Source organism: Phoenix dactylifera, chromosome 4 (genome assembly GCF_009389715.1).
Source record: "Phoenix dactylifera cultivar Barhee BC4 chromosome 4, palm_55x_up_171113_PBpolish2nd_filt_p, whole genome shotgun sequence".
Classification (NCBI taxonomy): Eukaryota; Viridiplantae; Streptophyta; class Magnoliopsida; order Arecales; family Arecaceae; genus Phoenix; species Phoenix dactylifera.
Genome location: NC_052395.1, coordinates 1,272,734 through 1,300,472, shown reverse-complemented (window position 1 = coordinate 1,300,472; position 27,739 = coordinate 1,272,734). Strand labels below are relative to the sequence as shown.

At 38.0% G+C, this 27,739-nt stretch overlaps 1 protein-coding gene across 1 annotated transcript; it reads left to right on the top strand.

Moving 5' to 3' along the window:
- Window positions 1–1,506: 1,506 nt before the first annotated feature.
- Window positions 1,507–26,891, top strand: LOC103720536 (protein ROOT HAIR DEFECTIVE 3-like). Its single transcript, XM_008810281.4, has 23 exons — window positions 1,507–1,672; window positions 3,687–3,836; window positions 4,972–5,038; window positions 5,132–5,234; window positions 5,946–6,016; window positions 6,135–6,198; window positions 6,288–6,353; window positions 6,450–6,497; window positions 6,571–6,633; window positions 6,721–6,777; window positions 8,463–8,621; window positions 8,710–8,778; window positions 8,871–8,962; window positions 10,269–10,347; window positions 12,397–12,562; window positions 12,745–12,869; window positions 15,458–15,720; window positions 15,810–15,906; window positions 16,013–16,174; window positions 23,656–23,760; window positions 25,937–26,031; window positions 26,123–26,219; window positions 26,325–26,891. The coding sequence occupies exons 1-23, from the start codon at window positions 1,516–1,518 to the stop codon at window positions 26,547–26,549; spliced, it is 2,580 nt and encodes an 859-aa protein (XP_008808503.1). The 5' UTR covers window positions 1,507–1,515; the 3' UTR covers window positions 26,550–26,891.
- Window positions 26,892–27,739: the final 848 nt, after the last annotated feature.

The following is a 27,739-nucleotide window of genomic DNA, read 5'->3' as shown; positions in this document are numbered from 1 at the left end:
AAATATCAATTTTAAAAGAATATCCATGCGAAATTTGATATTTAAAAAATATTTATGTAAAAAAACCTATATATATATATATATTGTTGGGCCAGCTGCTTTACAAAGCTAGCTATATATATATATATATATATATATATATATATATATATATATATATATATATATCAGGAATAAATGGGTAAGTGTCATATAATTCACTTGCAAACCCTTAATATCATTTATAAATCAACTATTTTTTGGGCTCGTTACGCTCGTATCTTCCAATATACAGCCAGGGCGTATAGCGTATACCGGGGCCATACGGTAATATCTGCTATTCCCAAATGGCAAGGAGAAGGACGCCTTTTGGTTGGCTACCTGTTTATTCTTTGGAAATGGCAGTCGCAAGCTTTCCGCAGGCTCGCATCAGCCGTCACGTTATTTTAAAATCCCACCTTATAGACCGTGAGAGGTGATCCGGTGACACCCGACCCAAGGTGCTTTCAGATCTACGGTGTAAGATCTTCCTGTCCCCCCTCAACTGCATCAAAACAACAAAAACCGTCCGATCGGACAATCACGCCACAATTTAATGTTCTCCCTAATCATATCATATGGAAACAGTAATGCTATCAAATTTGAATTTTGAATCAGGACCACCCAATAATGTATTGGTTGGCTGATAGTTACCGGTTAAATAGGAATTAATGCGATACACTGAAATAATGGTGTGGATAGTTAGGATCATAGAATCATTTTACCGTTGAAGCGTTACACGTACGACGTCTAGTTACGAGGATAAGAAAGGAGGGAGAGGGCGGTGAGAAGTCCGAGAAGACGAGATGGAGAGCGAAGTGGGCGGAGTCAGGGCAGGTGGGCGGTTCCTGAGGTCGGTCCGTCTGAATTGCGTGGGTCCCACTTCCCCTTACCACCATCTCTTTTTTTTCTTTTTCTAAAGACTCTTTTTTTAAAAAAAAGCAAAAAAAAAGACTCTTTTTATTTTTTGAATTCAAGAAAGAAAAAATTAGGAAAATAAAAGAAAGGAAGGATGAATTGTGTCCAAATACAACGTATTTTACCACTGAGATGGTAGCCTAGTGAAAATATGGACTTACTTCCAACCAAATAGTTCCGAGTTCAAAACGCACGGACGTCGATTAAATTATAGAGACCGGATGCTCCCTGCTCGGATACGAGGTCTGGAAGGACGTATCGCTCTGCTGGTAGCCTCGATGGTGCCAGATCTGACGTACTCACATGTGGTATTCGTGTTGGAGCCCAAAGGGATAATCGAGCTGGGTTCACAGGTGGAGAGGGTATGAGTAAAACCAGTTGAGGTGCCTAACATACGGTCATTTCTGCCCGCATCAAATATTCTTCTAGTGGGATGGGAGCCTAGTGGGGTTGGAATGCGGGGGTGGGCCCGACGGATTTTACCTCTTTCGCGATTCTTCGGACCGTACGTATATTTATTTTTTAATCATTTTTTAGGACTAGGTGAATCTGGTTTATACTGGTTTAAAGCGTGGAGCGATGGCGATGCTGGACCGGTCTCTCTCGTTCTCCCCTTTCTCTTCTTCCGCTGCCGGAGACGCAGGCCCGGCTTCTCGAATTCACCGCGATAGGGTCGCTGCCGAGGATCTCCCGCTCTACGAACCTCCCCGGCAGATCTATTCTTTTCCTTCTGTGGGTACGGCTTCGCAAATCTCGCGCTCCCTTTCGATTCGAAGTTCATGGTTTTTTTTTTAATCTGCACTTAATTTCTTGAATTCTTGACGCTTATTTCGATGAGATTTAGGTCCGATCTTTCCAATGATGAGGGTTCGATTACCTTTTACTTTTTCCCCCTATTTTATTCTAGTCTTTCTATATTCCTTTCTCTCGAAAGTGGGACTGATGAGTTTTTATTCAACTTGATGCAATGTTAGGAGTAGGGGTTGATCTGTTAATTGATTCTTGAGATGGATTTCAATCTTGAAAGCAAAAAGTTTTTTGTTTTTTGATCTGGTGTTGTTTCGTCAACGGATCAAGAAGTTCGCTTTGAGTGGAGGATCCTTTCTTAAAAGGGGGAAAGAAATTTCCCTTTCTTGGGATCAAATAAAACCTTTTTAGATGGCATGCATAAGGATGTAGCTTTAAGGGAATGAACTTATTGTTTTTTTCTTTGGATCAATGATTAGACTTGCTCGAAGAACTAAATGATAGGAAAAGATGCAGATATTATACATGGTTGTCTGATCTCAAAAACAATTAAAGCAAGAAATCCTCGCACCGGTTCTTGTAACCTCTGGAGTTTCCAGTGATTTGATTATCCACAAGAATCTGTTCTTTCATCCCGAGGCAATTTTCTGAGTTTCAGCCCTTCTTAAAAGATCAACCTTGGTATTGAGGGATCTTGAGGCAAGTTCGTGAAGCATTTGATATCCATGCTTCAGTTAAATCATCTAAACATATCAAGAAATTTACAGCAGCCGACCTTTGCCTCTAACTCCTTCATCTTCTTTTTAAAGCATATTAATGATTAAGTGAAAATGTTGACTATTAACTTTTGGAACCTGTTTCTAATTGTGTTTATTGAGAAGCATGCCCTTTTAGTCCACAATAATTGTTAAATTGGCATCTTATTTCAGTTCATAAGCTCTTATATTCTATGTTGTTTATTTGAACCTTGTAAGAAGATTAGCTGATAAGCTTTACTCTGGAATTCTGTGTACTATTTGATTTGTGAGCATTCTAAAGAAATAGTAGCTGCATACCAGCATATGGTAAGGTCTTATTTTGAACAATTGGAAAAATGGTGGGACATTAATTCTCTTTGCAACCTGTCTCATATTTTATGATTTTCAAGATATTTTCCTTTTGTTCTTTTGAAGTTTTAGCGAGTTGCCAAGCAGTATTACTTTATGAATTTTTTTTCCTTGATGCAGTTTTTCCCCCTTTTTGTGCATGTTTCTTTCCTATTTTATTTGTTTCCTCTGATATGCTTACAAACTTGGTGCTAATTTTTGGAAAGAGAAATATAATTGTCTTGCTTGCTAGTGTGCAATAATGGTCTTACTTTAGACTATGGCTAGGATGATATCTAAAGACTTATGTTCGTTGAGAACTGGAATGTAAAACATATGCATTGCCTATTAATCTCCAGAATCGAGATCCTATGATGTGGACAAGCATTGCCTATTGTTGTGTGAAATTTTGATGACATGCACTTGTAGAACCTGTTTAGAGTCTGATTCAATGACATTCCAAAAATCCCTTTGTAATGGCAATTAAATTCTGATTTTGTTAAATTGGAAAACTTTGGAAAATGACAGCTATTTTCTGTTTTTAATTTCTCACTTCTCAATTTTTTAATCTCTTTCTCTCTCTCTCTCTCTCTCTCTCTCTCTATCTCTATCTCTGTATGCACGTGCATTTGCGTGCGCACCCCCTTCCAAGCACTTTCTTTGTGTAACTGTTAGTAACCACATCAGATAATTTGCTGACAAGTTGAACTCCTGTCTTCCCCTCTGCATTAAAAAGGTTGGCAAGTTTGTGATCTAATAACAGCATCATTATCTGCAATGTTATCAAATATCAAATCAGATAAATTAGCTTCTTTACCTGGTGATCTTTTGTTATAGGTTAACTGTCATTTCTACCTTTGTTCTTTTTTGAGCAGTTCCATAATAACTTCTGATATTGATTTTGTCATCCCATTCCAGAAATGGGTGCAGATTGTTGTTCTATCCAACTCATTAATGGAGATGGCATATTCAATGTTTCTGGTTTGGAAAACTTCATGAAGACGGTGAAGCTGGTTGAATGTGGGCTGTCTTATGCAGTGGTCTCTATAATGGGCCCTCAAAGTAGCGGTGTGTTTGCTAGTCTTGTGAATGCTTTCTTTCAAAAAAAAAACTCCTTGTTTTCATTTAATATAATTGTTTGGATAGCATGTTCTGTTTGGCTTTCTTAATGTTCTTGTTTCCATTTTCACATTTCTGACTTGGTTTGGAGTGGTTGTGCATAAGAAATAGAGTTTTCCTGGTGTGGTCAATATTGTAAACTATCTGAAACTTGAAGACAAATATTTCCTGTTTTCCTGGAACTTGAAGATTGTATGCTCTTGTAGATCAAGTGTTTTGAAAGTGATATTTGTGATTGATGAAGAGGCTTGAGGAGAGAAAAGTTCAGGACGAGAACTCAAATGAGGTTCTTGCTCTGAGATTTTTCGAACCTAGTAAACTTAATTCAAAGATTTTCTATATACAATGACAAATCTCATTGTGGCCTAGGTGCTTCCAAAAGAAAAAGATCTAAATTTGAGAATAACTCAAATTTTAGATTGATGCTGTTGCCTTCAAATTGTCATATGATGCATGATCAAATATCTTTTGCAGGCTTTCAGGTATTTTCTGCAATGCATCTTAAGATGGCGGACATATGTATTGTTTGGTATTACTGTTGATCTCTTCAAGGTGTTACAGTGCTTTGATATTCATCACACCTCAAAATCTAGTAAATCTTGAACTAGGAGCATTTGCTTATTTTGTCTGCTGAAAGTTTCACAAATTATACACTTCTCCTCCGATTACTTGTGTCTAACAACCATGCTTCTGTTGCTGCTATTACTAGTATTGTTTTGCTGTAGGCCGATCATATGATTTGCTTCTATCTATTTAGGTTAATGATATATTGCTGGAAATATGCTCAACTTTAAATATCGTGAATGATTTATATGCTTTAATTGTGCAGTAATGCTATAAATATTTGTTTTTGCAAGGATAGGAACATCGAAGCATATATATGAAACAATGTGTGCAAATTATGCATTAATAGATGTGCTTAGGATCCATGTGTCTGAATTAAGTTCGAAGTTTCATCGGCACCTTAATGTCAGGCTTCTGCCAGCTTATGAATTTCTTATTTCCAAACATTGCATACATGTAAATCAGCCACGTTAGAATGTATGATAAGGTTTCTTCATGATTCTTTCTTGATTTTGGACAGGGAAGAGCACTCTTTTGAATCACCTATTCCATACCAACTTTAGGGAAATGGATGCTTTGAGTGGAAGGCAAGTTTCAATCATCTCCTATTTGTTTTATCAGCATTACCAAATCTGTTATTTATAAGTTGAGTTTACTCAGCTTAGGCATTTTCTCTTTAGGTCACAAACTACTAAAGGAATTTGGTTGGCAAAGTGTGCTGACATTGAGCCATGTACACTTGTAATGGATTTGGAGGGCACTGATGGAAGAGAGCGAGGGGAGGTATTATTTTAGTTTATGCAGTATGACTATCTCATTGAAAAATATATTTGTAAATACAATTTTTTCTTTCCATTCCAGCATTTGTTTACATGTTACCCAAGGTGTATACGGATTTCCTTAGTCTATGTACTCCACTGTCCATTGTTTGACAATTGGAGTCTAAATAAGTCATGTGGGAAGTATTTTATTGATTTATTGTCTGGTTCAGAGTGCTTCCAATCTATTTGGGGGACTTGTGATTTGGTCCTTGTAGATCTGTAAAGATTACGGAACAAGTGATTTAAAGGTGTTTAACCAAATGAGATGGTGAATTAAAAGAAATGGTCTGAGCAAAGAGCATAAGAATTAGGTTCTGGGCTTCTGGCCCATGCCTTGTATTTTGCAGACACAGGAAAACATATTCAGAAATAATCTATAACCAGAAATTCTTCTTATTTGTTGCTTCTTGTTGGGAGTGCTTCCTGCCACACCAAGTTAATTGTTTCCTTGATTTTATATAAGCATCCTCTTGCATTAATTTTCAATTAGAAAAATGAAAATGATTGGTCATGAATTTATTATTTGTGGTGGCTTTTGAATGTAGTTTAAAAAACTTCCATCTCTTTTTCCTAAGAGTATTGTCTGCCTTTTCCATCGCATTGCTATTCTAAATTTCTTGATCAGCTGTCTGGATACTCTTAAGATCTGATTCATCATCTACTTTGTTTCCAGGATGATACTGCATTTGAAAAGCAGAGTGCACTTTTTGCTCTGGCTATTTCAGACATTGTGCTGATAAATATGTAAGCCCACTGGTCATCACACAGCATGCATTTATTTCCCCTTTCTAATCTTGTTTAGATTTCTAAATTTTGCAATGATTTAAATTTTATGTGTTGCTGAAATGCCTTCTTAATGTAGGTGGTGTCATGATATTGGCCGAGAACAGGCTGCGAATAAGCCTCTTTTAAAGACAGTATTCCAGGTAAGTTTGAGGTGTGAAATCCATGTAGTTATGTAGTGCTATAGTTTTAGTTGTTTCACTTTAGTTTTTACTGTGCTTCCTAATAACAGGTCATGATGCGATTGTTTAGTCCTCGTAAGACAACATTATTATTTGTCATACGTGATAAAACCAAGGTGCATTTTTTTCATCATAATCTGAAAAGGTATTTCTTTTTTTCTTACCAATCTTACATGTTTTGATTGCATTTTTTTCTCTTTTCTCTTTTCCAGACTCCTCTGAAAAATTTGGAACCTGTTCTGAGGGAAGATATTCAAAAGGTTCGTGTTATCTAATGTTGATAACTGCATATATGCTATTTCCTTTTTTCTAACATCAAAATATTCTTGGCAGATATGGGATTCTGTTTCAAAACCACAAGCTCTCAAAGAAACTCCACTTATCGAATTTTTCAATGTAAGCTGTCTTAAAGGACTGATATGAGATAAAGATCATTATATTTATCCATTGCTCATGAAATTGGATTTGTTACTTTATTATCAGGTTGAAGTTGTGGCTCTTTCAAGTTATGAAGAGAAAGAAGAGCTATTCAAAGAACAGGTGCATTGCTGCATATGGGCACTGTTTGCCATTCTATTAAATCAATTCAACTTACCTTATTTGGAGCATTTAGATGGCATGCTCTTGCCATGAAATAACAAGTTCATCAACCTCCAATAAAAAACATGGGACAGTTCTGTGTTAGAAAATTAGCAACAGACAATGTAAAATAATAGATAAGCGAGGTAGACCTATTATATCATGGGGTTAAAATAGCCCTAGGTTACTTTTAGAAGGTACACATACACCCAAACCAAAATATGGCAGAGAATAGAAGAGAAATGGTGGGGGGAAAGGAGTTACAGGATTTAAAAGAACCCAATTGTTAAGTCACTGTGGAGAGAACTGGTGTGCGAGTGTGGGACTATTTCCAAGTTTCAACTACTTTTATATGGAAGATAAAAAGTAATTGTAAATTCATCATAGTTGTATGCCGGTAACTATGTATTTAAATCAGAACTGAGTGGAATTCGTAGTTTAATTCCCAACCAGAAGTTGGTCAACTTAGTGTCTCCTATTAATAGTTTGGATTGTAAATTGATGGATGCCCAAATTGTTTTAGAAGTTAGAAAAAAATTCAGACTTCGCAAATGAACTCCAAAGAACAGGACTGGATGTAAAAATTGAGTATCAGGCTTATAAATAAGAGAAGTTACTTCTAGTGTAGATTTTGCTTCTTTTCAGAACCAGCAGGTAAATAAACTTCATCAGATTGCATCATCAGTAAGACTTGTCATCTAGAAAATTATTCTCGAAAACTAGCCAGAATCATTTTGGTTGAAGCATTCTATCATCTACTTTAAACTCACTGCCTTTTGTGGAAAATAAACCTGCAGTAAATCAAAATTTTGATGCCTGCTGCTTTAATCAACTAACAAGTCTTTTATTATGCTTTGTGCATGAGGTGATATGTTGAACTGTTAAGAGCAAGGTTCGCCGTACCGGATCTGGTAGGCGTACCGGTCACCTACCAAACCGGTACGGTTCCGGTTCGTTGTAGAACCGGTTGGTACGAACTGGCCAGCTCTTCCCCGCCGAAGCCGGGGAAGAAGAAGAGAAGGAGAGAGCGCGGAGAAGAGAGGGAGGGAAGAGACCCATCAACGCCATCGGAGAGCCGCGGAGGCCCCGTACAGGTTTCATTGCTCTGGCGTATCGGTTACAGGCCGGACCGGTTCGAACCGGCCGGTTTGTCAGACCTTGGTTCAGAGCATTCGGTAGTGCTAATAATTCGGGGGCTACTATGATTTTTTCATCCTTTTGGCATGATATGTAGATGATATTATTACAGTCTATGAAATTTGTTTGCGAGAGTTATAATTTTAAGTAACCAATAGTTACTACTAAAACATAAATTCTAATGCTTGATCGGCTGAAGCCATGACAATAATGTCATCATGGCATGGTGTTAGATTATGGAGCCATTTTGTCTGTATTAGTCTTCAAAAGAACCACAAGTTGATGGCCTTGCCTAATCTTTGTTGTTTCTATCATTATCATGCTTCACCATGCACTCATATCCAAGGTCAAGTCCACCTCATTTTGTCAAAAAGTGTAAATTCATTGATTTGGAAAATGAAGTGCTCGATCAACTTGAGATGATGTAAATTCAATCTAGCCGTCATTCTTTGGTTAACTTGGAAATCTTTTTGTGTTGACTTATTGATTCTATGTTGTAATTAATGAAGGTTGCCAGTTTAAGGCAAAGATTTTTTCATTCTATTGCACCTGGTGGACTTGCTGGTGATCGCCGTGGGGTTGTTCCTGCTTCAGGGTTTTCATTTAGTGCACAACAGATCTGGAAGGTTATCAAGGAGAATAAGGACCTTGATTTGCCTGCACACAAGGTGGGTGATCTGATTATTTTCTCCGTAGCAGGACTGAATTTCTAATGCTTATGGGTTTAAATTTTGTTTTTCTTTCCCCTGTCTGTAGGTTATGGTAGCCACTGTACGCTGTGAAGAAATTGCTGATGAAAAACTTGCTTATATAAGTGCTGATGAGGTAATGGATGTCCATCCTGTAATTCATGTCTACGTATTCTGTCAATGAAATTTTCAAACATGAGTGGTATATCATTCTTTGTGTCATAATAGGAGTGGCTTCAACTTGAAGAGGCTGTCCAACATGATATGGTACCAGGGTTTGGGAAGAAGCTTACTGCAATCTTAGACAAGTGCTTATCAGGGTGAGCATCCTTATTATTTATAACTATCTGCTGAGTAGTTTTCCAGTTTTAATGGCTCAAATCATGTTTAGGATTTAGGAAAGGTAGTCCAGTTTTCTGATTAGTATCTATAGATTAAAGTGTCTGAAAAAATTGAGTAAGAGAGCTCCTAGAGAAGGTGATGTTCATAGTCTAAATTAAATAAATTTCTATCCTGATAAAAAAATATATTATTAAGGAAGGAAGCAGACATGTTATCATCATACTAGGTGAGAAATTCAAAATAATCTGGACAACAGAGCTCAAGAGAAACCTAAATATTTTGGAAGAAACCTTCTGGTTTGCCTTAAGAAAAGTTAGTATTAATATATCAGCTTTAAACTTTAAATCTTGACAAATGTTGTTGCTCCATTAATCCCCTATATGGAGGACTAGCGTCCCACATGAAGCGTATCTGTGAGCTGTTCAACTAGTCCGTCGTTTATTAAAACTAAAGAGCGATAAAGATGAGCAAATGCCAGGAAGTGTAGCAGTTGCATTGTTGGTGCATATAGCTATGGAGAACCACTTTTGATGGTATGGGTGTTTCCAGTGATGCATCACTGGAGGAGGCTCAAGTAGGAAATTGGTATATGGTTGGTGCAGCTTAGGAAAAAGGGGAATAGATAGGAAAGACCTTTATGGAGATCTTGTGAAATGATAAAAGGGAACTTCTATTGTTAGAAAAAAATGATTTTTATAGGAACAAATGCTAAAGGGTGATTCTTGAAGCTGACCCAAATGGATGGAAGAAGGCTTGTTGGTTGTTGTCTGCTTTGGCAGAACACACTGAAATATAAGTTTCTTGATGCTGTAACATCTGGACGGTTAATGGTACTTCATACACTTCCAAACACTTCGTATCGTCAAAACTTGGTATCATTTTCCCGTGTCCTCATGTGACAATTCTAACAAAAGATGTCGAGTCAAATGCTAGATGTATAGCCCAGATCTTGTTATGATCCAAGTTCAATGTAGCTGATACTACCATAGGCATATATGTTATAGCTGCTGTGCTTGCCTTATTGGAATTTGTTAGTTTGTCCTACTAGATTATTTTGGGGACTTTAATGCTTGCTATTTGGATTATGTGCTTGAGGAAAACTGGTTATAATTGTTCTTACACCCAGTTGTAGTTCGTTAAGTGTCTAGATTTCATTTTTAAATTTAGGTGATGGTTGAAGTGATTTATTTGTGGACACATAACACCAGTAGTTTGACTTGCCAATATCTACGTTTCTAGTCTTATTTCAGAGCTATTAAATTTTATTCTGTTTTTTCTTTGCAGATATGATATGGAAGCTTTTTATTTTGATGAAGGTGTCAGAACTGCAAAGAGGCAGCAACTTGAATCAAAACTTTTGGAGGTATTATTAAATTCTAGAAATTCTTATGTCTGTACTGAGTGAATATCAACATGCAATCCAAGTCGATGTGCCATTAATGTTACTTATGCCATGCAACATAGTGGTATTGCACCAAGGTTGGAGGAACCGGTATCGGACCCCGTACCGGTTCTTCGGCGGGACGGCTTGGTGCAGTCGCGCGCCGTGCCGTGCCGTGCCGGGCTCGTACCGACACGACTGAATAGACGGGGGAGAGGGAGAACGAGAGAGGAAAAGAGAGACAGAGAGAGTGGGGGGAGGGAGGGAGGGACGCCGGCGAAGCACGCAAGGGGCCGTCATCGGCAATTGATTTGCCGACTTCACTTACGAATTGCGAATTTTTTTAAGCGGCTGACCCCTGTAGACCCTTATAGGGCTCGGCTGCTTAGGCGCCCCTTCTTCCCCAACGCCAGCCTCCTTGCAGGCTCTACCGGCCCTCCACCGGCGTCCTCTCCCTCTCCCTCCCTCCCCCGCTCGCTCTCTCTTTCTTTTTCCGACTCCGGCTCCGAAAATGCATCTTGTTTTTTGAACCGGAACCGTACCGGTGGCTGAACCGTACCGGTGAGCCGCCGGTATGGTTCGAAACGGGCGGAACTGGTTGGTTCCGCCGACGTTGTACTGCAGAAATATTCCACTGCCATATAAACATGTAATCCATGTTGCTTGCACTTTCCAAGAATTTGTATATATTCACCTATATAATTTCTATATGACTTTTCCCAAACTTTCTTTTCATATATGATAATTTTCTTTTCATGTTTGCCTACTTCTTATATTGCTAATATGTAATATCTGTACTGTCTTTAAATCATGCATGGTTTGCCGAGTTCTTTAGCCCTATTTGGATAATTTAGATGATGGCTTGGCATATTTGTTAGAATCTTTAGCTCTAGATGAAGCATAGCTTGTGATATTCTATGTTGGAGAAGTCCTTGTCACAATTTTCTAGTATCTTCGATACAAATGATACCTTTAAATGTAGACTTGTTTGAGTTGATATGTATTCTTGTTCTTCACGACAGCCCCAACTTCCATGTTTGAGTATCAGCAGTTTGTAGATAATATGCTAATATTTTCATGCTTGCAGTAATATCAGTATTCCAATCTACAAAGACCTTGTGCCACTCTTGGATTATTGAAAATAATTGTTGTACATCAACTGTGGTGGGATATGACCAATTTCTTCGAGTTTGCCATGCCCAGTGGGAGCTTTGCCTGGTTGAGTCCGCATAGGGAGCACCATAGATTATCCTGAGAGATTTTAGCTTCTTACATCAAATTTATAATTTGGAAGAGATGCAGTTATGTCCAAATTGTAGGCTGAAGAGTTGGTAGGCATCCATGTTTGTTCCTTGCTATGTTAAATTATGCTTGTGCATTCTCAAATTATGAAAGAGGTATCAGTGCTGGAAAATGGTAAGGGACTTGTTATATTTCGACAAATCACAAATTTGTTATGATCCTGCAATTCAGCTTGACAAGGCATTAAAGAGCACACCAAACTATGATTTTGTCAAATTGTAAGCTAGCCAAATGCTTGGACTCTTGAGATACTGAAAATTTTCTTCTAATTGGCTAGGTTAGATTTTTCCTGCATAAAAAAGGTTCACCAGTTGAGCCTTAGCTCATGCAGTGATATTGGATGCTGGAGCTGGGATGAGGGATCTTCTATTATGAAGTATAGAGTCTCATGTGCTCGGAGAGCCTAAGAAATGTTTGTACGACACATATAGATGTTCATGTCTGTTCTGCATGCAATGATGGTCCATGATGTGTTGAGTGGCAGCGTATTTCCTTATTTGAAATGTTGTCCCTAAAGGTATATGCTTAAGTGCATGATTGCATTTCTGAAGCAGGAGCCATTGTGTATTTGCAAGCTTTCTGCAACTTAGGTTTTAGCACATTATAAATTGACTCAAGTACTCCAGTTCTTTGATGTTTTCTGGGCATATAATTCGATTCATTTTGAGTTTGTACTACTTATTTTGAGGCCAGTTGTTTCTGATGGATTGCATTAATTGTACTTTCTAGATGGTCTATCCTGCTTACCAATCTATGTTGGGGCATCTGCGGTCTAAAACTCTAGATGATTTTAAGGAGGCTTTTGCCAAGGCTCTGGAAAGAGGAGAAGGATTTGCTGTTGCAGTTCATACTTGTACTCAATCCTTCATGTCAAAATTTGAGAACGGCTGCAAAGGTAGCATTTTAAGAGAGTTCAATTGTTTTATTTGTTTTCATGTTTTTCCCATTCTTTAGAGGGAATATCTTATCATCGCCTTGTTATGTACTATTAGCTTTTATTCATCTGTGCAACTAGCTAATCATTTTTTTTCTTTTCTTTTTTTCCCCTGCTGGTGTGGTTACCTGTTGGGATTGCAGATGCAGCTATTGAACAAGCACGATGGGACCCTTCGAAATTTCGGGAAAAGCTTCGGCGTGATATTGATGCACATGTTGCCTCAGTTTGTGCTGCAAAACTGTCTGAACTCAGTGCGCAGTATGAGGTATTCCTTTTCTTGATTGAATCCCGGCATTGGGGCATGCGAAATGCACAAGGGGGTACGAATTACTATTTATATGCTCTATGGGTATAGTTTCCAGGAACATATATGTTAAGATACTAGTAGTTTTATTAAGTCTGCTTTCCAGTTTAGGATCATAGAGATCAAATTTTAAAGCTGTCATTTGATTTGAATGAATTAGTAGAAAGGTAAAATAGCTGCCACTTTTATACACACCTATTATGTGTGCATGTCATCGACATCTTCAAAATTGTTGCAGGACCAATAACATGATAACAATCATTATTTTAGACCATAATGTCAACTGATTGCAGCGTATAAAATCCTTTCTTTTGCCTGCTTTTCTTGGATCAGTTTCATCATAGCCACCCACATTTTTTTTGAGCATGCACTATTATGTGTGCATGTCATCGACATCTTCAAAATTGTTGCAGGACCCTAACATGATAACAATCATTATTTTAGACGATAATGTCAACTGATTGCAGCGTATAAAATCCAGATTGTGGTTTTTCTTTCCTTCTTTTGCCTGCTTTTCTTGGATCAGTTCCATCATAGCCACCCACATTTTCTTTGAGCATGCACTATTGGCGAGCCACATAATACACCTGCAATTTCATGCATTTATTCTTCAAGGCAAGGAAAAACAAGAATATTAAAAATCTTACATCCCTGTTGGAGAGATTGAAAATAAAAATCTAAGGTGCTTGGTTTTGTAGTTAGGGCTGAAAACAGGTTGGATACTATGGAGTAGATAGTGCTTGAATGTGAGGTTATGGAGGCAAACTACACATTATGGCCATGACCAGCTAAAGATCATTGCCATCTCATGAATTGGATTTGAAGCAATGAAGCTACTTTCCTTTTAGTAGGTAGTGAGTGGGATATCCGCTGTACAAGGGATCGAACTTAAGACCTCTTGGATTGATGTCTGCTACTCCCTTGATAGCATTGACATTTGGTATATAGTTATAGTTTATTATATCATTCAAAACTTCTTCACCTTATAAAATATGACCATTTCAAATATGTAATGGTATTTCATATTTTAATAATTAATTATTTTCTTAAAAATTCAATCCTCTTTCTTTTGATTAAAAATAAAAAAATGAATAACTTCATTTTATTCTTTATTATATTTTGAAAATATTTTTGTTTAAAATATTTAAAGGCATCAATAATTTCAACATATTGCTATATTCGTATATTTTTATAATATTTTTTTTAAAAAGATAATTCATGTTTCTTTTTATTCATGCTGCAATTTAAATATAGAAAACTTTTAATACTTTGTGTTATATATTTTATTTAAATAGTTTTAGTTTTCAGTATATTTTTAATTCGAATCAGGTTGGATTAGTGGTCCAAATCCTTGGTCAAATTGGTCTTTATGCAAGTCTAATAATTACATCTTAGACTATTACCTGGCTATGGTGCATCACTTAGCAAGTTTGATAGTAGATTTTTGACCTAGCCTTCATAATTATATCATTTATTTAGTTTTCATACTTGACATCTGATTTGCATCTGAATAATATCTGACTTATATTTGTATCAGATGAGAAAATATGGATCTAACTAATATTCGACTTGTATCCATTTTTGTTTAAAACAAATATGGATATGCTTAATATCTGATTTGTATTCATATCCATTTGGACAAATATGAATACTAATTTTGGTATCCTTTTAATTTCCATATTTATGTCCATATTCGTTGAAAAATATGGATGCAAATATGAATATACTAGTATCCGATCTGTGTCCTATCCATTTTCAGCTCTATTTGTAGTCTACACCCTCTTATATTGTGTTTTGTACTCGATCCCTCTTGCACAACCATCAGACAACTAAACTTCCTATGTTCTCACTTTTTTCTTCTAAATCATGGCCATTCCCTCAATAATTTTTCTTCCTCTTAATTCAGGGTCATCCATCTGTTGTTTCTTTCTCATTGGATTATAGTAAAAATTAGCAAGGTACGTTGTACCGGCCTGAACCGGATGGTACAGGGCATACCATACCAGTTCGATACCGGTACCTAGTATAGGTGGCGAAAAAAATTTCATACGGTACTGTACCACTGTGCTAGTGTGGCATCGGTATAGGGTCCGATATCGAGATGGCGAACTTTGGAAATTAGAGAATAGACAGAAGCATTAGTGGGGGACGATCAAGATAGATTCTAGCTCGAATCATGCTAGTTTATATGTTGTAGAATGGTGAGATAGGATTAGATCAAGAGGGAACGAAAAAGAAAGAGGAGAAAGACAGGGCATGATTGCAGTTGGAGTTGTAGGAAAGCAAAGTGGCTGACGGAAGATTATAAAAATTAGATAGGGAAAATAGGTGTGCTATTCCTAAAATTTACCAAAATGTACCCTCTTCAGAAGATGCTTTTAACAGTTTAACTATAAAAAAGCTAGTGGCATTTATGTGTAAATTTTGATCAAAAGTAGAAAGGTACTTGGGAAAAAAAAGTCAATACCTTTGGATTTTAGATGGCCATCATCTCACAGAATGTAATTATAGGTGCTATCATTAATTCATAAGAACTGATACACTTGCAGGGGCAACTGAATAAAGCTCTTGCAGAACCTGTGGAAGCTCTCCTTGATGCAGCTAGTGATGATACCTGGCCAGAAATAAGAAAACTTCTCCAGCGCGAAACTAAATCAGCTATCTCTGGTTTTTCTTCTGCCCTCTCAGCATTTGATATTGACCAGGCAACTACAGATAAATTGATTGCAAAACTACAGGAGTATGCTAGAAATGTTGTTGAATCTAAGGCTAAAGAAGAAGCTGGAAGGGTTTTGATTCATATGAAGGACAGGTATCATGCTCTTGCCCCTTTTCTTTTTTCCTTTTAGCCTGTAATATCCTTTGTTTTCAGACTTAGATTAACTTTGTAGCTTTTAACAGGTTTACGACATTGTTCAGCCATGACTCTGACTCAATGCCAAGAGTTTGGACAGGAAAGGAAGACATTAGAGCAATTACAAAAACTGCTCGTTCTGCAGTATGTCATGGATAGTAACTCTGTTATAAGCTTATGTTATTATTTTGACACTGCAAATTAAATTTGTAATATGAATATTTAACGGAAAAAAGTTAGTTTTTTGCAGTCCCTGAAGTTGCTCTCGGTAATGGCTGCAATTCGCTTGGATGATGAGTCTGATAACATTGAGAATACTCTCTCACTTGCTCTGGTGGATACTGCTAAGCGTAGCAGTTTAAATAGAAGCATCCAATCATCTGATCCACTAGCCTCAAGCTCATGGGAAGAGGTGATCAATTTTCTGGACACCTGTTTTAATATCTTCAAAACTTATATTTGCTCAAGAATCATGTCTTTGTCAGTTAAACTCACTTAGTGTTGGATATCAGATTCCACCACTTGCATTTGGCAATGTCCTATTTTTTGGTAACCAGTTTGCATTTCTTTTAGTTTTCTTTTCAATTTTGATAACTGTTATAAGCTTTACTTCAGGTTCTTAAAGCTTTTCTTGTACTAGCCATGGATGTCATTTTTACATTTGTAACTGCGACCTTCTATTCTATAAGCTATTATCTTATGGTACTGTGATCAAGTCAGTGTTCGTTTGGTGGTCAATTGGCCACCTTGTTGTGGTAAAGATGGGAGTCTAATCTCAGTTTTCTGGTTATCAGTAACCTGCCTTCACTGTTCAACAGCACATGATTCTTGTGGTTTTGCATAAATGAGCATAAAATCTATAACCTAATTATAGTGTATTGACTGCCTTTGCAACACCAAGAATCTTATATATGTATGTGTATATATGTATATATATGTATGTATGTATGTATACATCTGTATGTGTACATGGATAGATAAATAGTGTATTGACTGTCTTTGCGACACGAAGAATCTTATACATGTATGTGTATATATTTGTATGTATCTGTACATGTACATACATACATATATGCATGCATGCATGCACAAATAGATAGATAGATAAACTTTGCTCCTCTTGAGATGGGAGGGTATCTACTCCTCTCGGGTCCAACGTAATAATGAGATAGGTGAACAATAAAAAATTCGAGATAGAGGTATCTATCTCCACAAAATTCGAAATGAGAGGATATCTGCTTCTTTTGAGTCCATAGAAAGATAGATAGAAGATGAACTTTGCTCCTCTCGAAATGACATGGTATTTACTCCTCTCGAGTCCAAAATCAACAATGAGATGGATGAACCCAAAATTAGTAACCTTGCCCTCATTGTTCAACAACACAATTCTTGCGGTATTGGTACATGCATGCATGAATTACTGCATGCATGCATAGATGAACTTTGCTCCTCTTGAGTGAGAGGGTATCTACCAAGGTCCGCTGAAATAGTACCGGGACTTGTATCGGTCGGCGGGCGGGTCGGTATGATATCGGTTTGGTATCGTATTGACACACGGTACGCTTGGGTGTGCCTAATTTTTTTTGTTTGAGTTTTTTAAGTTTACTTAATTGGTAATCAGTCTTTTTTAGCATTTTCAATAATTTTAAGTCTAATTTAATGTTATTTATACTTGTTGATATTTTTTGAAGTTTTTTGATGTTTTTATGATCCCAGTTTAACCTAAATGATGAATCTTGTTATTTTAAAGTGATACAAAATATAAAATGATCAGTGAGATGTTGCATGCTATAAGAAGCAACATGAAATATTTTAAAATCAACTAGTGAGGTGAAAAATATAAAATAATAGAATCAATTACATATATTTAAAGTATAACATGCATACCGATATTTAAAATCTCGTCGAGTGGTGATGCCTCTCGTAGATATTCGGATCATTAGCATAGTCAGAAGATACATCGGCCTATCTCTTTAACAAAGCAGCGTAGTCTTGTATGTTTATCCCATAAGGAATGCGCTCTGGGTTATAAGCACTTTTGAATCTCTCGCTGAAGTTCTTGGCTCTGAGAAATGTCATCTGGCTGATAAAACGACTGTGAAGGGGCCTATTCGAATAAACCGAAAAGAAAATTGGATCTGTAAGATCCTCTGGATTGCGTAGGATAGTAACTACTGAAAAATGCCCCAGACGCACCATATCCGTATTTGTATGAGTCATATGCTGTCGTGGCTGTGGGTAATAAGATCTAGTGTACGACTTGGAACTTGATACGTCTATGGATCCTACTCTACGTGAGCTTTATCAGATCGTACACCGTGGTCCTTATCCTGTGTAGCATACGTAAATTAGGACTTACCAGTGAATCAAAGACCATCCTGCGGCTATCTCATAAACGATAGTCTCATGTCTCACTTCCTCTTTGACCAGTAGATCCGTGACCACCAAAATTGCTGCTCCTGGTCTTTGAATTTGAGTGAATTAACTCCACTCTCCATTGGGGCTACAACTGCTTTTTATTTTTCTTTTTTTGGTGTGCTGAGCAGTTGTCTGTTTACCTTTTGTGCCATTCTCTGCCTGCTTACCTTTTGTGCTGCTCGTTGCCTGATTATCCTTCGTGCCACTTGCTGTTCGCTTACTCTTCGTGCTACTCTTGGCATGTTTATCCTTCGTGCCCTTTTTTTCTGGCTATATTAGGAGGATGCATGTCGCCTTTCTGTCTGAGTCAACCGGGTAGCGTAGTGGCCTCGTTTATGCATCTCTCGATCATATCTTTGAGAGGATGTCTTGAACAAAGAGTCATGTGGTGACCGACTCTCCAATGACTCTTATGGCTGTGGCTGATTAGCTGGAAGGGTGCATGGAATATTGCTTTCTGCCTAATGTCCTGCATCGATTCTAGCCTCATTGGTTACAAAACTGGCCGATCGTGGAGGCGATCCTCGCTCATTAAGTTCCAACTCTTGCTGCTGGCCCACAAGCCATCCGATCATAGAATTATCCACATCATCAATGAAAGCATTATAGATCGGATCTGTGTACTTTAGTTTCACTTCTCCTGAATACACTTCAGCCTCAATCTCAGTTTGTAATGAACATATATAAGGTTGCTGAGGTGCTTCTGTGTCAAACGATTCCTCTACTTACTGTGGATGAGGGTGAAGGTGGACCAGTTGCACTCAGCTATTCGAGGAGACCGTCTGGAAGAGGATCCGGATAGCGAGCCATTAAAGATTTTTCGCGGACAAACCAAAATGAATCCACTATTCAGTTACAAAAATATTGAAAAAAATTCTATATAAGATAGTATCATATTAATAACCATCTAACGTCAGGTAAATGTCGTCCTGATGTGTAATATATATGGATTTCATACTTTTCTTACTTACGACAGCTGTCGAGACTTTAAAGTTGTTAGTGCCCTCTCTAATATATTTTGTTCTAATATGTTAATAACTGAATGTATCAGTTAACTTATACGTCACTTAAGTTAACTTATCTCTTCTAGACATAGGGTCGCAACTTCTGGATCAGGCTTCATTTTATAGATCACATTACGCAGAGCGGCCAGAAGTTCGTCATTCATATCGAATCTGGCTACGGTATACTGAAATCTCGGATTTATGTAGCATGCTGCAGATAGAGTTCGTTATTATCTTAGTAAAATTGTATAGGTATATGTGCAATCTAATTTTTAATATTTTTGCTTACCTGCTAGATGCAAGTCCCTACCCAGCTGGTAGTCCCACTGTCGCTCAATTTTTTTCATATCCTTTTTCAACATTGTGTCAATCCTCTGTTGGTTCGAATTCTTGCTAGGAAAGACATGGATCTAAATCATGGATAGTGGTTCCTGGTGGAATCTCCTTGGATGATTCTTTTTGCTACCAAAAAGTCTCTAGTATAAATGCGGTCACCGCCTCTGCTGACGGCCTCCTTGACCGAGGTCCTTCTAAACTTTAGATCTGCCTTGCTGCTCGCAAAATCGGAGCCCGACTTGTAGTATGAGGGCCCAAATCGAGCTCTATGCGAGGCCACTTTATCCTGCTGCCACTAATCATACAGGCTCGCCTACATGACAGCTTGGATCTGTGTCTCGTCATTTGGAGCGGGTGCCTTCTCTGTCTTCCTAGAGTGATAGGAAGGTGGCTTTGTCGCTCAACAATCCACTTACGCCTTTTTGGCAGTTCTCTCCTTAGTTCTTTGAAATCAGTGAAGTGATTCTTCATCAGCTGTCGAATCTCCTGTGGGCATTTTCGACACATAAATACGTCGGGGTAATGACCAGCTAAGTGCTGCTGCAGTTTGGTTATCCATTCTTTTTTGAATTCTGTGTTGCACCAGTTGCACTTTCAATGGTGCTGACTCGAGCATTTGTCCATGATCCCAACCAATGTCACGCTCTGGCTCTTTTTTGTTTGATGGTTCCATTCCTGCAGGTTTATCAATTACATCAGTTTAATAATTATTTAAAAATAGCAAAATTTCGTTACAATGAAGATTTTTTTACCTCAGAAAATGCATTTGATTTATCTAATAATAATACCAAATTTTCATATATTTTTATTTCTTTGTATGTTTTTAATAATTTTTTAAATTAAAAAATATGTTTAAATATCATAAATTTAGAAAATATATTTTTTACTTTTTTTGTGCTAAGGTGGGTGGATCATACGTGACGAGTACGGATACATCCAATAAAATCGAAAAACAAAATACTACGGAGCGCTAGGGACAACTCCCCATCTTTAGCCCATAGGGTACTACCAAAGTGACTTGCTACATAAGCAGCCATCCAGTCCGCAGCCCCATTAACTTCAAATATATTACTTTAGATAATACTTCTGAAATATGTATTACATACTTTTAAAAAATTAATTTCAGCTCAGATGCATGTAGAAATCAATAATAGATGCTACATATATTTTTTTACGCCCGTGGGCATGTATCAAAAGCTGCTTATTTCTCATTTTTTTTAAATTTAGGCATAGGCCATGGTGCGCATGATCGCATCAAAATTTGAATAAATGGACACCAAATTTTGCTAGAGAGTAGCTTGCATGATCCTAAATACGCTCCTAATTTTACAATTTTTTTAAATTTTATTTTGTTTTATATTTTTTATTTTTTAATCCAAAAATATATTTTTAATTTTTAAAAATTATATATAATTCAAAAATTAAAAATATCTATATCATCATGTAGATCATCTATAGATCTACAATATTTCGTAAAATCAAATGAAAATTAAAAATTTTGGCATGATCTCTCCTTATTTTGCGAAGTTCGAGCTATTTTTTTGGACCCTCCAAAAATAGAGGGAACGAGATAGGAGAGAGAGCACACCTTATTTAGGCTTGGTTCTTCTTTCAATCGTGCTAAATTGGTATGATTTTCGCCGGAGGGGAAGGGGGAGAGGTTTACAGTAAGAATAGACATTGGGAAGGCCGGAGACAAAACATTCTCTTATGACAAAACAAAGAAAGGAGAGGGCCAGTTCCGAACGGGCCTGACTCGACCAGTTTATGATTGGTTCTGGTTGATTTGGTACCGGTCCCGATTTTAATAGCTGAACCGACTCGGTTTTCCACCGGGCCGGTTCGGTACAAGCCGAGCCGGTCGGTTCGGTCCGGTTTGGCCGACCTTAGTATCTACTCTTTTTAAGTCCAAAATCAATGATAAGATATCATTGTTATTTATGATAGATAGTTGAACACAATTTATTACCTGCCTCCATCATTCAACAACGCAAAATTCTTTGGTTTTGAGTGAATTATCCCAAAATCTAGCTATTAGTTTATTGACTGTCTTTGCAACCTACATACAGACCTATATAAACTTTGCTCTTCTTGCGATGAGAGGGTATCTTCTCCTCTTGAGTCCAAAATCAATAATGAGATATCACTATTGATCATGATCTGTATCATAAAGAATGTTTAAAAGCCAAAAATCATGTATTCTGGTAACTTCTAACTTATACATCAAGTGGGTGCAAAAATAAATGGTTAAAACTATGTAAGAATTGGGTGGCAATCAGGGTGGGTTGGACAGGATACGGTTCTGGGTCAGATACCGGATAGATAAAAAAATCTGTCAATTTGATCCTGATTTATTAAATGGGTTGAAAATCCAAACTCGAACTTAAACTATTTTATTAAACATGTAATCTAACCCAATCTACAATAGGTTAAAACAATTTAAACGGGTTAAATAGTTAAGCATTGCCACTAGGGCTGGAAGTGGATCTGAACCGGTGGGAGGCCCATTAGGCCGGGCCAACTTCGGGTCAGGCTATGGGCTAGGTCTAAGAGAATTCGGATTGGGTTTGGGCTTAAATATGGAGACCATATACTTTTTGGGCCAAGCTTGGGTATATCCTTGGCCCAGCCCAAGCCCAAGCCCAAGCCCGGACAAGACTTGAAATGGAGCTTGAACTCAAGCCCAAAGCTAGCCTGAATTGATTTCCAAAATAGTCCAAGTCTTGGAATCATCTTTAGTTGTGATCGCTAATCTTCTATCTCCCTTGAAGGCTCAATCGCTAGTCTCCCATCTCCCTCAGACGCAATGTCCCTAAGATAGTCATCCATGATGGAGGATGAGGAGCTGCAATCACTATGTAGATTCTCCGTCGTGAGGGCATAGCAGATCAGCCTTGTGGCTTTTGAGCTAAGACTTGAGGGGGGAGCAATGGAGGAGTGTCGGGGCTCGTTGAAGGACTCCATAGTACTTTTGTGGCTACGGGAGGCTAGCCACTGCGATGATGGTTGCCATTGCTGAGGGGAGGGGTTCTAGGGAAGGCGGCGATGGTGGTAAGGAGAAGAGATAGGGTGGACCGCGGCTAGAGGGGAGGGCATGGTGTGTGGAAATTGGTCTTGGCTTTGTAGCCATGGAGGCTAATGGCAGCAATGTTGTAGGCACCAACAGCCTCCTCGGTGGAGTTGAAGGTGCTGATGCCAGATGCATGTTTTCATCACAAGTTCACAGATCTCCAATACGAACCACCCCCATGGCCTCTCTTGACACAACAAAATGGACCTCCGGGCCCAAACATTTGATTCAAGTCAGTGCGATTGGGTTTTGGGTTGGGCCCGAGCCTAGGCTCGCGTTGGGCTTGGGCCTCATGTTTTCTAAAATTTCCGGACCAAAGTCGAAGCCCAAGAAAATTTTTCAGGCTAGGCTTGGGTGGAGGCATGGCTCGGCCTGTTTCTAGCCCTAATTACCACCTCTAATGTGAGACCATGTTAGCTATGAGCTAAACATTAAAATTTATTGATTTTGAATTTGTATATGTTTTAACATGTGTAGATCATGACCACTAAGATAAATTCTCAATTTAAATGTTTTATCATGTATTATCGCACACTAGCACAACGAAAACCGTCTATTTTTCTGTTCACATGATGCATAAGTTAGAGACTATCAAAATATATGATATTCTGTTTCTCGGTTTTTTTAACAGTATGTATCATAATCAATAGTGTGGACTTTCAATTTGGATGACTTATTATTGGTTTTGGTCTCAAGAGAAGGAGATACCATCCTTTCTTGAGAGGAGTGCCCCTGCCCCCAACAACCTATCCCAACATCCACACATATATGGATGCAATAATTAGCCCAAAAATTCCAGCTACTGCACTAACTGCATATTCTGAGATTAGTCATAACTATGCATTACTATATACTAGTTTGCACTTAATGATCTTGCTTGTGTATGCATTGAGAATTGCAATAATTATGGTCATCTTTCTTCAACCATGCAAATTCTACCTTGTATTTTTCCTTTTGAAAGCAAAAAATTCGTCATTGTTCTGGCATATTCCATTTTGTCTGAGGTTGCTACTCTCTTAATTTTGATTTGGTAGTTTAGGTTGATGTGTTTTATTTTTTCACCAGGTTTCACCAACAAAAACTTTGATTACACCAGTCCAATGCAAGTCTTTGTGGAGGCAATTCAACACAGAAACCGAGTATACTGTAACTCAGGCCATTGCTGCTCAGGTATGTTCTCAAGCTTATCTTTTTGACATAGTTTATGTCGTTTATCCTATCTATTCAAATTATGGATGCCACTTGTTAAAAAAATTATATGAGTTTCTGGAGGTTTTGATATTTTCTACTGTTATGGTTATATGGTGATAGCTCGGTGGTATTGTTATCAAAAATTCATTGATGTATCAAATGCTGATATGAGGTGTCTTCTGGGAGTCAGATTCAAAAACATTGTACCTTCTTTTTTTTTAAAAAAAAACATCGTATTTATGCTGTCAAAGTTTGTTTTTAAGAATATGCAGAAGAGATTTATGGCGAGGTGATAAAAAGTATGATGCCTTTCAGTTTGAACTGAAGAATTTTGCCTGGACTGGAAGTATCTTATTGATCTGAATGTTGATTGGTTTTAGCTCATGTAGTGTCTGCCACTTGCTTTGGCTTTCATTATTCTCAGTATTGGCTGGCTCTGATTCAGTCTATTGTATATCTTCATGAGTTTACAAATGAACAGATAACTCTTGCTTGGTGACGTAGAAGGGTTTTATTAGCCATAGTTTGTTATAAAACTACATTATATTGCAATTTTAAACTGAATAATGTCCTCTACTTGTGAATGGATCCATTCTTTTATAGGTGGTTTTTCGCATTTTATTGTCTTCCCAACCATTTCTTTTCTATAGTTGCATCTAATTATCGAAAAAGTTGCATCTCTAGTGCTTTCCTTGTGATGGATCAATGCCATACTTATTACAGCACAAATATAAAACAAGTAATTGGTAGAAAAGCAGACTTGCATGCATACATGCGCGCAAACAGATGTCCTTGCTATAACTTGTGCATTTTACCTGACCTAAGATATAAGAAGATATTATGGTGTTGCTATAGGATTGCTATTCTGTGATGTTAGATCATCAATTTCAGAAACTTTAGACATTGAGGAACCTGGCTCTTTCTGGACCTCATCAACTGCCAACCCCCTGTAAACATGAGCAATAGGATACTGGAGATGGTGCCTTCTGCTATCTGGTTTAAAGCCAAAGCTACCAATCTAACCGCCAACTTTGTCAGCCCTTACACTTGATAATCACCTTGTGAAGAGAGAGAAAAGAGGGGGGTGGGGGGTAGTTGGCAGGCAGTGTGTACTGTATGTTTGTTAGATCATCAAAAGGAATTTTAAGGACTTGGAGATTGAGGAACCTGGTGTCTGCTGGGCCTCATCAGAAACTGCCAGCTCACTGCAATCAAGGAATTAGTTGTTGGAGTTGGTGATCTACCTATCTGATTTTTCAAACATGAAACTCCACAGGATAACAAAATCTTTGGCTGTGTCTCATGGCCAACATCATGAAGCTGTCCTTACATGACAACCTCATGAAGAGGGCTTGGTGTTTGGCAGTTTGAAATTACTATATATTGTGCAATTGAGAGCAAAGCCATCGCCTACCTATCATTACAGTATGGAGGATTGATATTACACCTTTTGTGTAGATTTTCTTCCTTTTTTTGGATAAGGTAGGGAAATTCGTAAACATTTTGATGAGTGGGGAAGTGCTCTGAAATTTTAGGAGGGTCTCGTTCGCACATCTAAAGCACAAAGCAGCGAACCTTTTTATCTTTTGTTGCTGGTGGTCCATTTGGGAGCAAATGGGCAAGTGTAAAATGCCTTGATAGGATCAAATTGCCGAGTTCTAGACTTTATCATGGTGTTCTATGGTGGAGCTGATGGGGACTCGTTTATTCTGGTCTTTAGGGTTTCTTTTGGCTTGTTTATGTGTTTCTGGTCTATAGCTTCATACTCATTTACCACGTTGGCATGGCATGCGCAGACTTTAGTTTTTGTTATTTTGTTGTATTTTTTTCAAAAAAAAAGAAGGATGCAAGAGATGGTAGCATTAACAAAGAGAAGGTTTCTGCAGTTTATTCTCTTTTGGAAATAGCAGGAAGCAATTGATTTTACTACTTCTGAGCAATATAGTCTTGAGGTCTCTGCAGCTATCATTCTCACATTGTAGATTGTACACCTTTACACATAAATACATGTGTAAATAATAATTGGTAGATTTCGTTCTTGTAAGAAAATTATAACGTTTCTTCCATGCATGCCTTGCATAATGGTAGCATTTGTTAAAAAAAAATGTCACGTGCAAACTTTATATGGAACTTGTTTGTTAATACCTTATTTCAGGAAGCCAACAAGCGTAATAACAACTGGTTGCCCCCTCCATGGGCGATTGTTGCCATTCTTGTTTTGGGATTCAATGAATTTATGACACTTCTAAGGTAATTTACTTGAATTTATGAGTTGAATATATCTGACAAAACTCCGCCTCTTCCTGGCTTGAATTAAATCTTTTGCTGTTTCCTTTTGCAGAAATCCTCTTTACCTTGCTGTCATATTCATCGCCTTTCTAGTGGGCAAGGCCATCTGGGTCCAGCTAGATATCTCGCATGAATTCCAAAACGGCGCTGTGAGTGTTAGAATAACAGTCTAATTGCATTCTTTTTTATGGCCGAGCTGAAAATACCTTTTTAGTTCTGATTTTGAGTATTTGCCTATATACGTTCCTTCGCAGCTTCCTGGTCTCCTCTCCTTGTCGACGAAGTTTCTCCCGACAGTAATGAATATACTAAAGAGGCTAGCAGATGAGGGCCAAAGGCCTGGAGCTCCAGAACCCCGGCAGAACCCGGAACTTGCTTCAAAACGCTTCAGGAATGGCATATATGACAATTCAGCATCTGATGCGTCTTCAAATGTAACCTCATCAGGGAGCGGGGTGGAGTACTCAAGTGAAGGATAGACTTTAGACTACCTCATTTGTTGTGTTTGGCTGTGGTTTTTTAACATGTAAGCCAATTGCAAGTCTCCTGTTTTGCTGAGATGCCCTTTCGCTAGGTTAAGGTGGGAGCTACGGAATGTATCTAGATTATGTAGTTGTGAGTATATGACACTTGGTTGTATGAGAGAAAATTGGATGCTAGTTTTCACCTTTTTTTTAATTTATAGGGTTTTTATGAGGGGTTATATTTAGTGAAAAAATGACCCGATAACGAATAATTTCATCTTACTTTGCTTCATTTTTTTTTTTGTTTTACGTGTGTACCTCGTCGATAGATGTATAAAGCTCATTTGTTTTCTGTAAGTGTTTATGTTCTGACATCTCAGTTTGAAGTAGCCTCCATTAAGATCCAAGGGTCTCTCTTGTGCATGATAAATGTTCGGCAAGATCGCATATACATGCATTTGTTGGATTACTCGATACATTTGTTTCTGATACTGCTCTGTGCTTGAAAGGTAGATAGCTGAGATTACATTCCTGAGGTGTTTGACTGTCACAGGCAATTTACTGGTCTCGTGGATGTTCTTGGATATCCATGTCCTGCAGAATATGAGGCCAGAATGCGATGAAACTCAAGGGGATGAGGAATTGTTGGAATCAGGAAGAATCGAGGACCCTGTCTTGGCAGGTTTTAGCTTGATTTATAAAGGGTTTGGCTTGGTATGAGTGATGTACTCTATTGTGGTCTGATAGGTCGTGCACGGTTTGGCATGGTTTAGGCCAATTGTATCCAGTTGGCTGTTGCCAGCCCTACTCTTCTGGCAGAGTTCCTTGCCAGCCCTACTCTTCTGGCCCTACTCTTCTGGCAGAGTTTCTAGGGGAACAATTTCAGTTGGCCATCCAGGAATCGAATGCACCTAGATATAAAGCAGATAGATAATTGGAAGAGAGGGAAATGGTAGGACCGGAGAGAATTGAGTGATGTAGAGACGTATAGTAGGATGGCAATTGCAGAACAACAGTTGAGACGAATTTGAGAGCTTATTACCTGAAAACAATTGAGAGCTGTTGAGGCAGCTCTAATAGCAGGCAAAGGGCAGTTCAGTGGACTCCAGAGAAATCAGGCATCTGGCAATTTGTGGGGTACAAGGCATCTACTACAGCAAATGAACCTCGTAGTCATCCACTCCCAAGATGCCTTAAGGTTCACG

Excerpts from the sequence above, each read along its gene's own strand:
- LOC103720536 (XM_008810281.4), top strand. The coding sequence starts at position 1,516 with ATGGCGATGCTGGACCGGTCTCTCTCGTTCTCCCCTTTCTCTTCTTCC. Across the intron at positions 8,622-8,709 it reads TTGATTTGCCTGCACACAAG|GTTATGGTAGCCACTGTACG; the intron begins GTGGGTGATCTG and ends CCCTGTCTGTAG. Across the intron at positions 23,761-25,936 it reads CTCAGGCCATTGCTGCTCAG|GAAGCCAACAAGCGTAATAA; the intron begins GTATGTTCTCAA and ends ACCTTATTTCAG.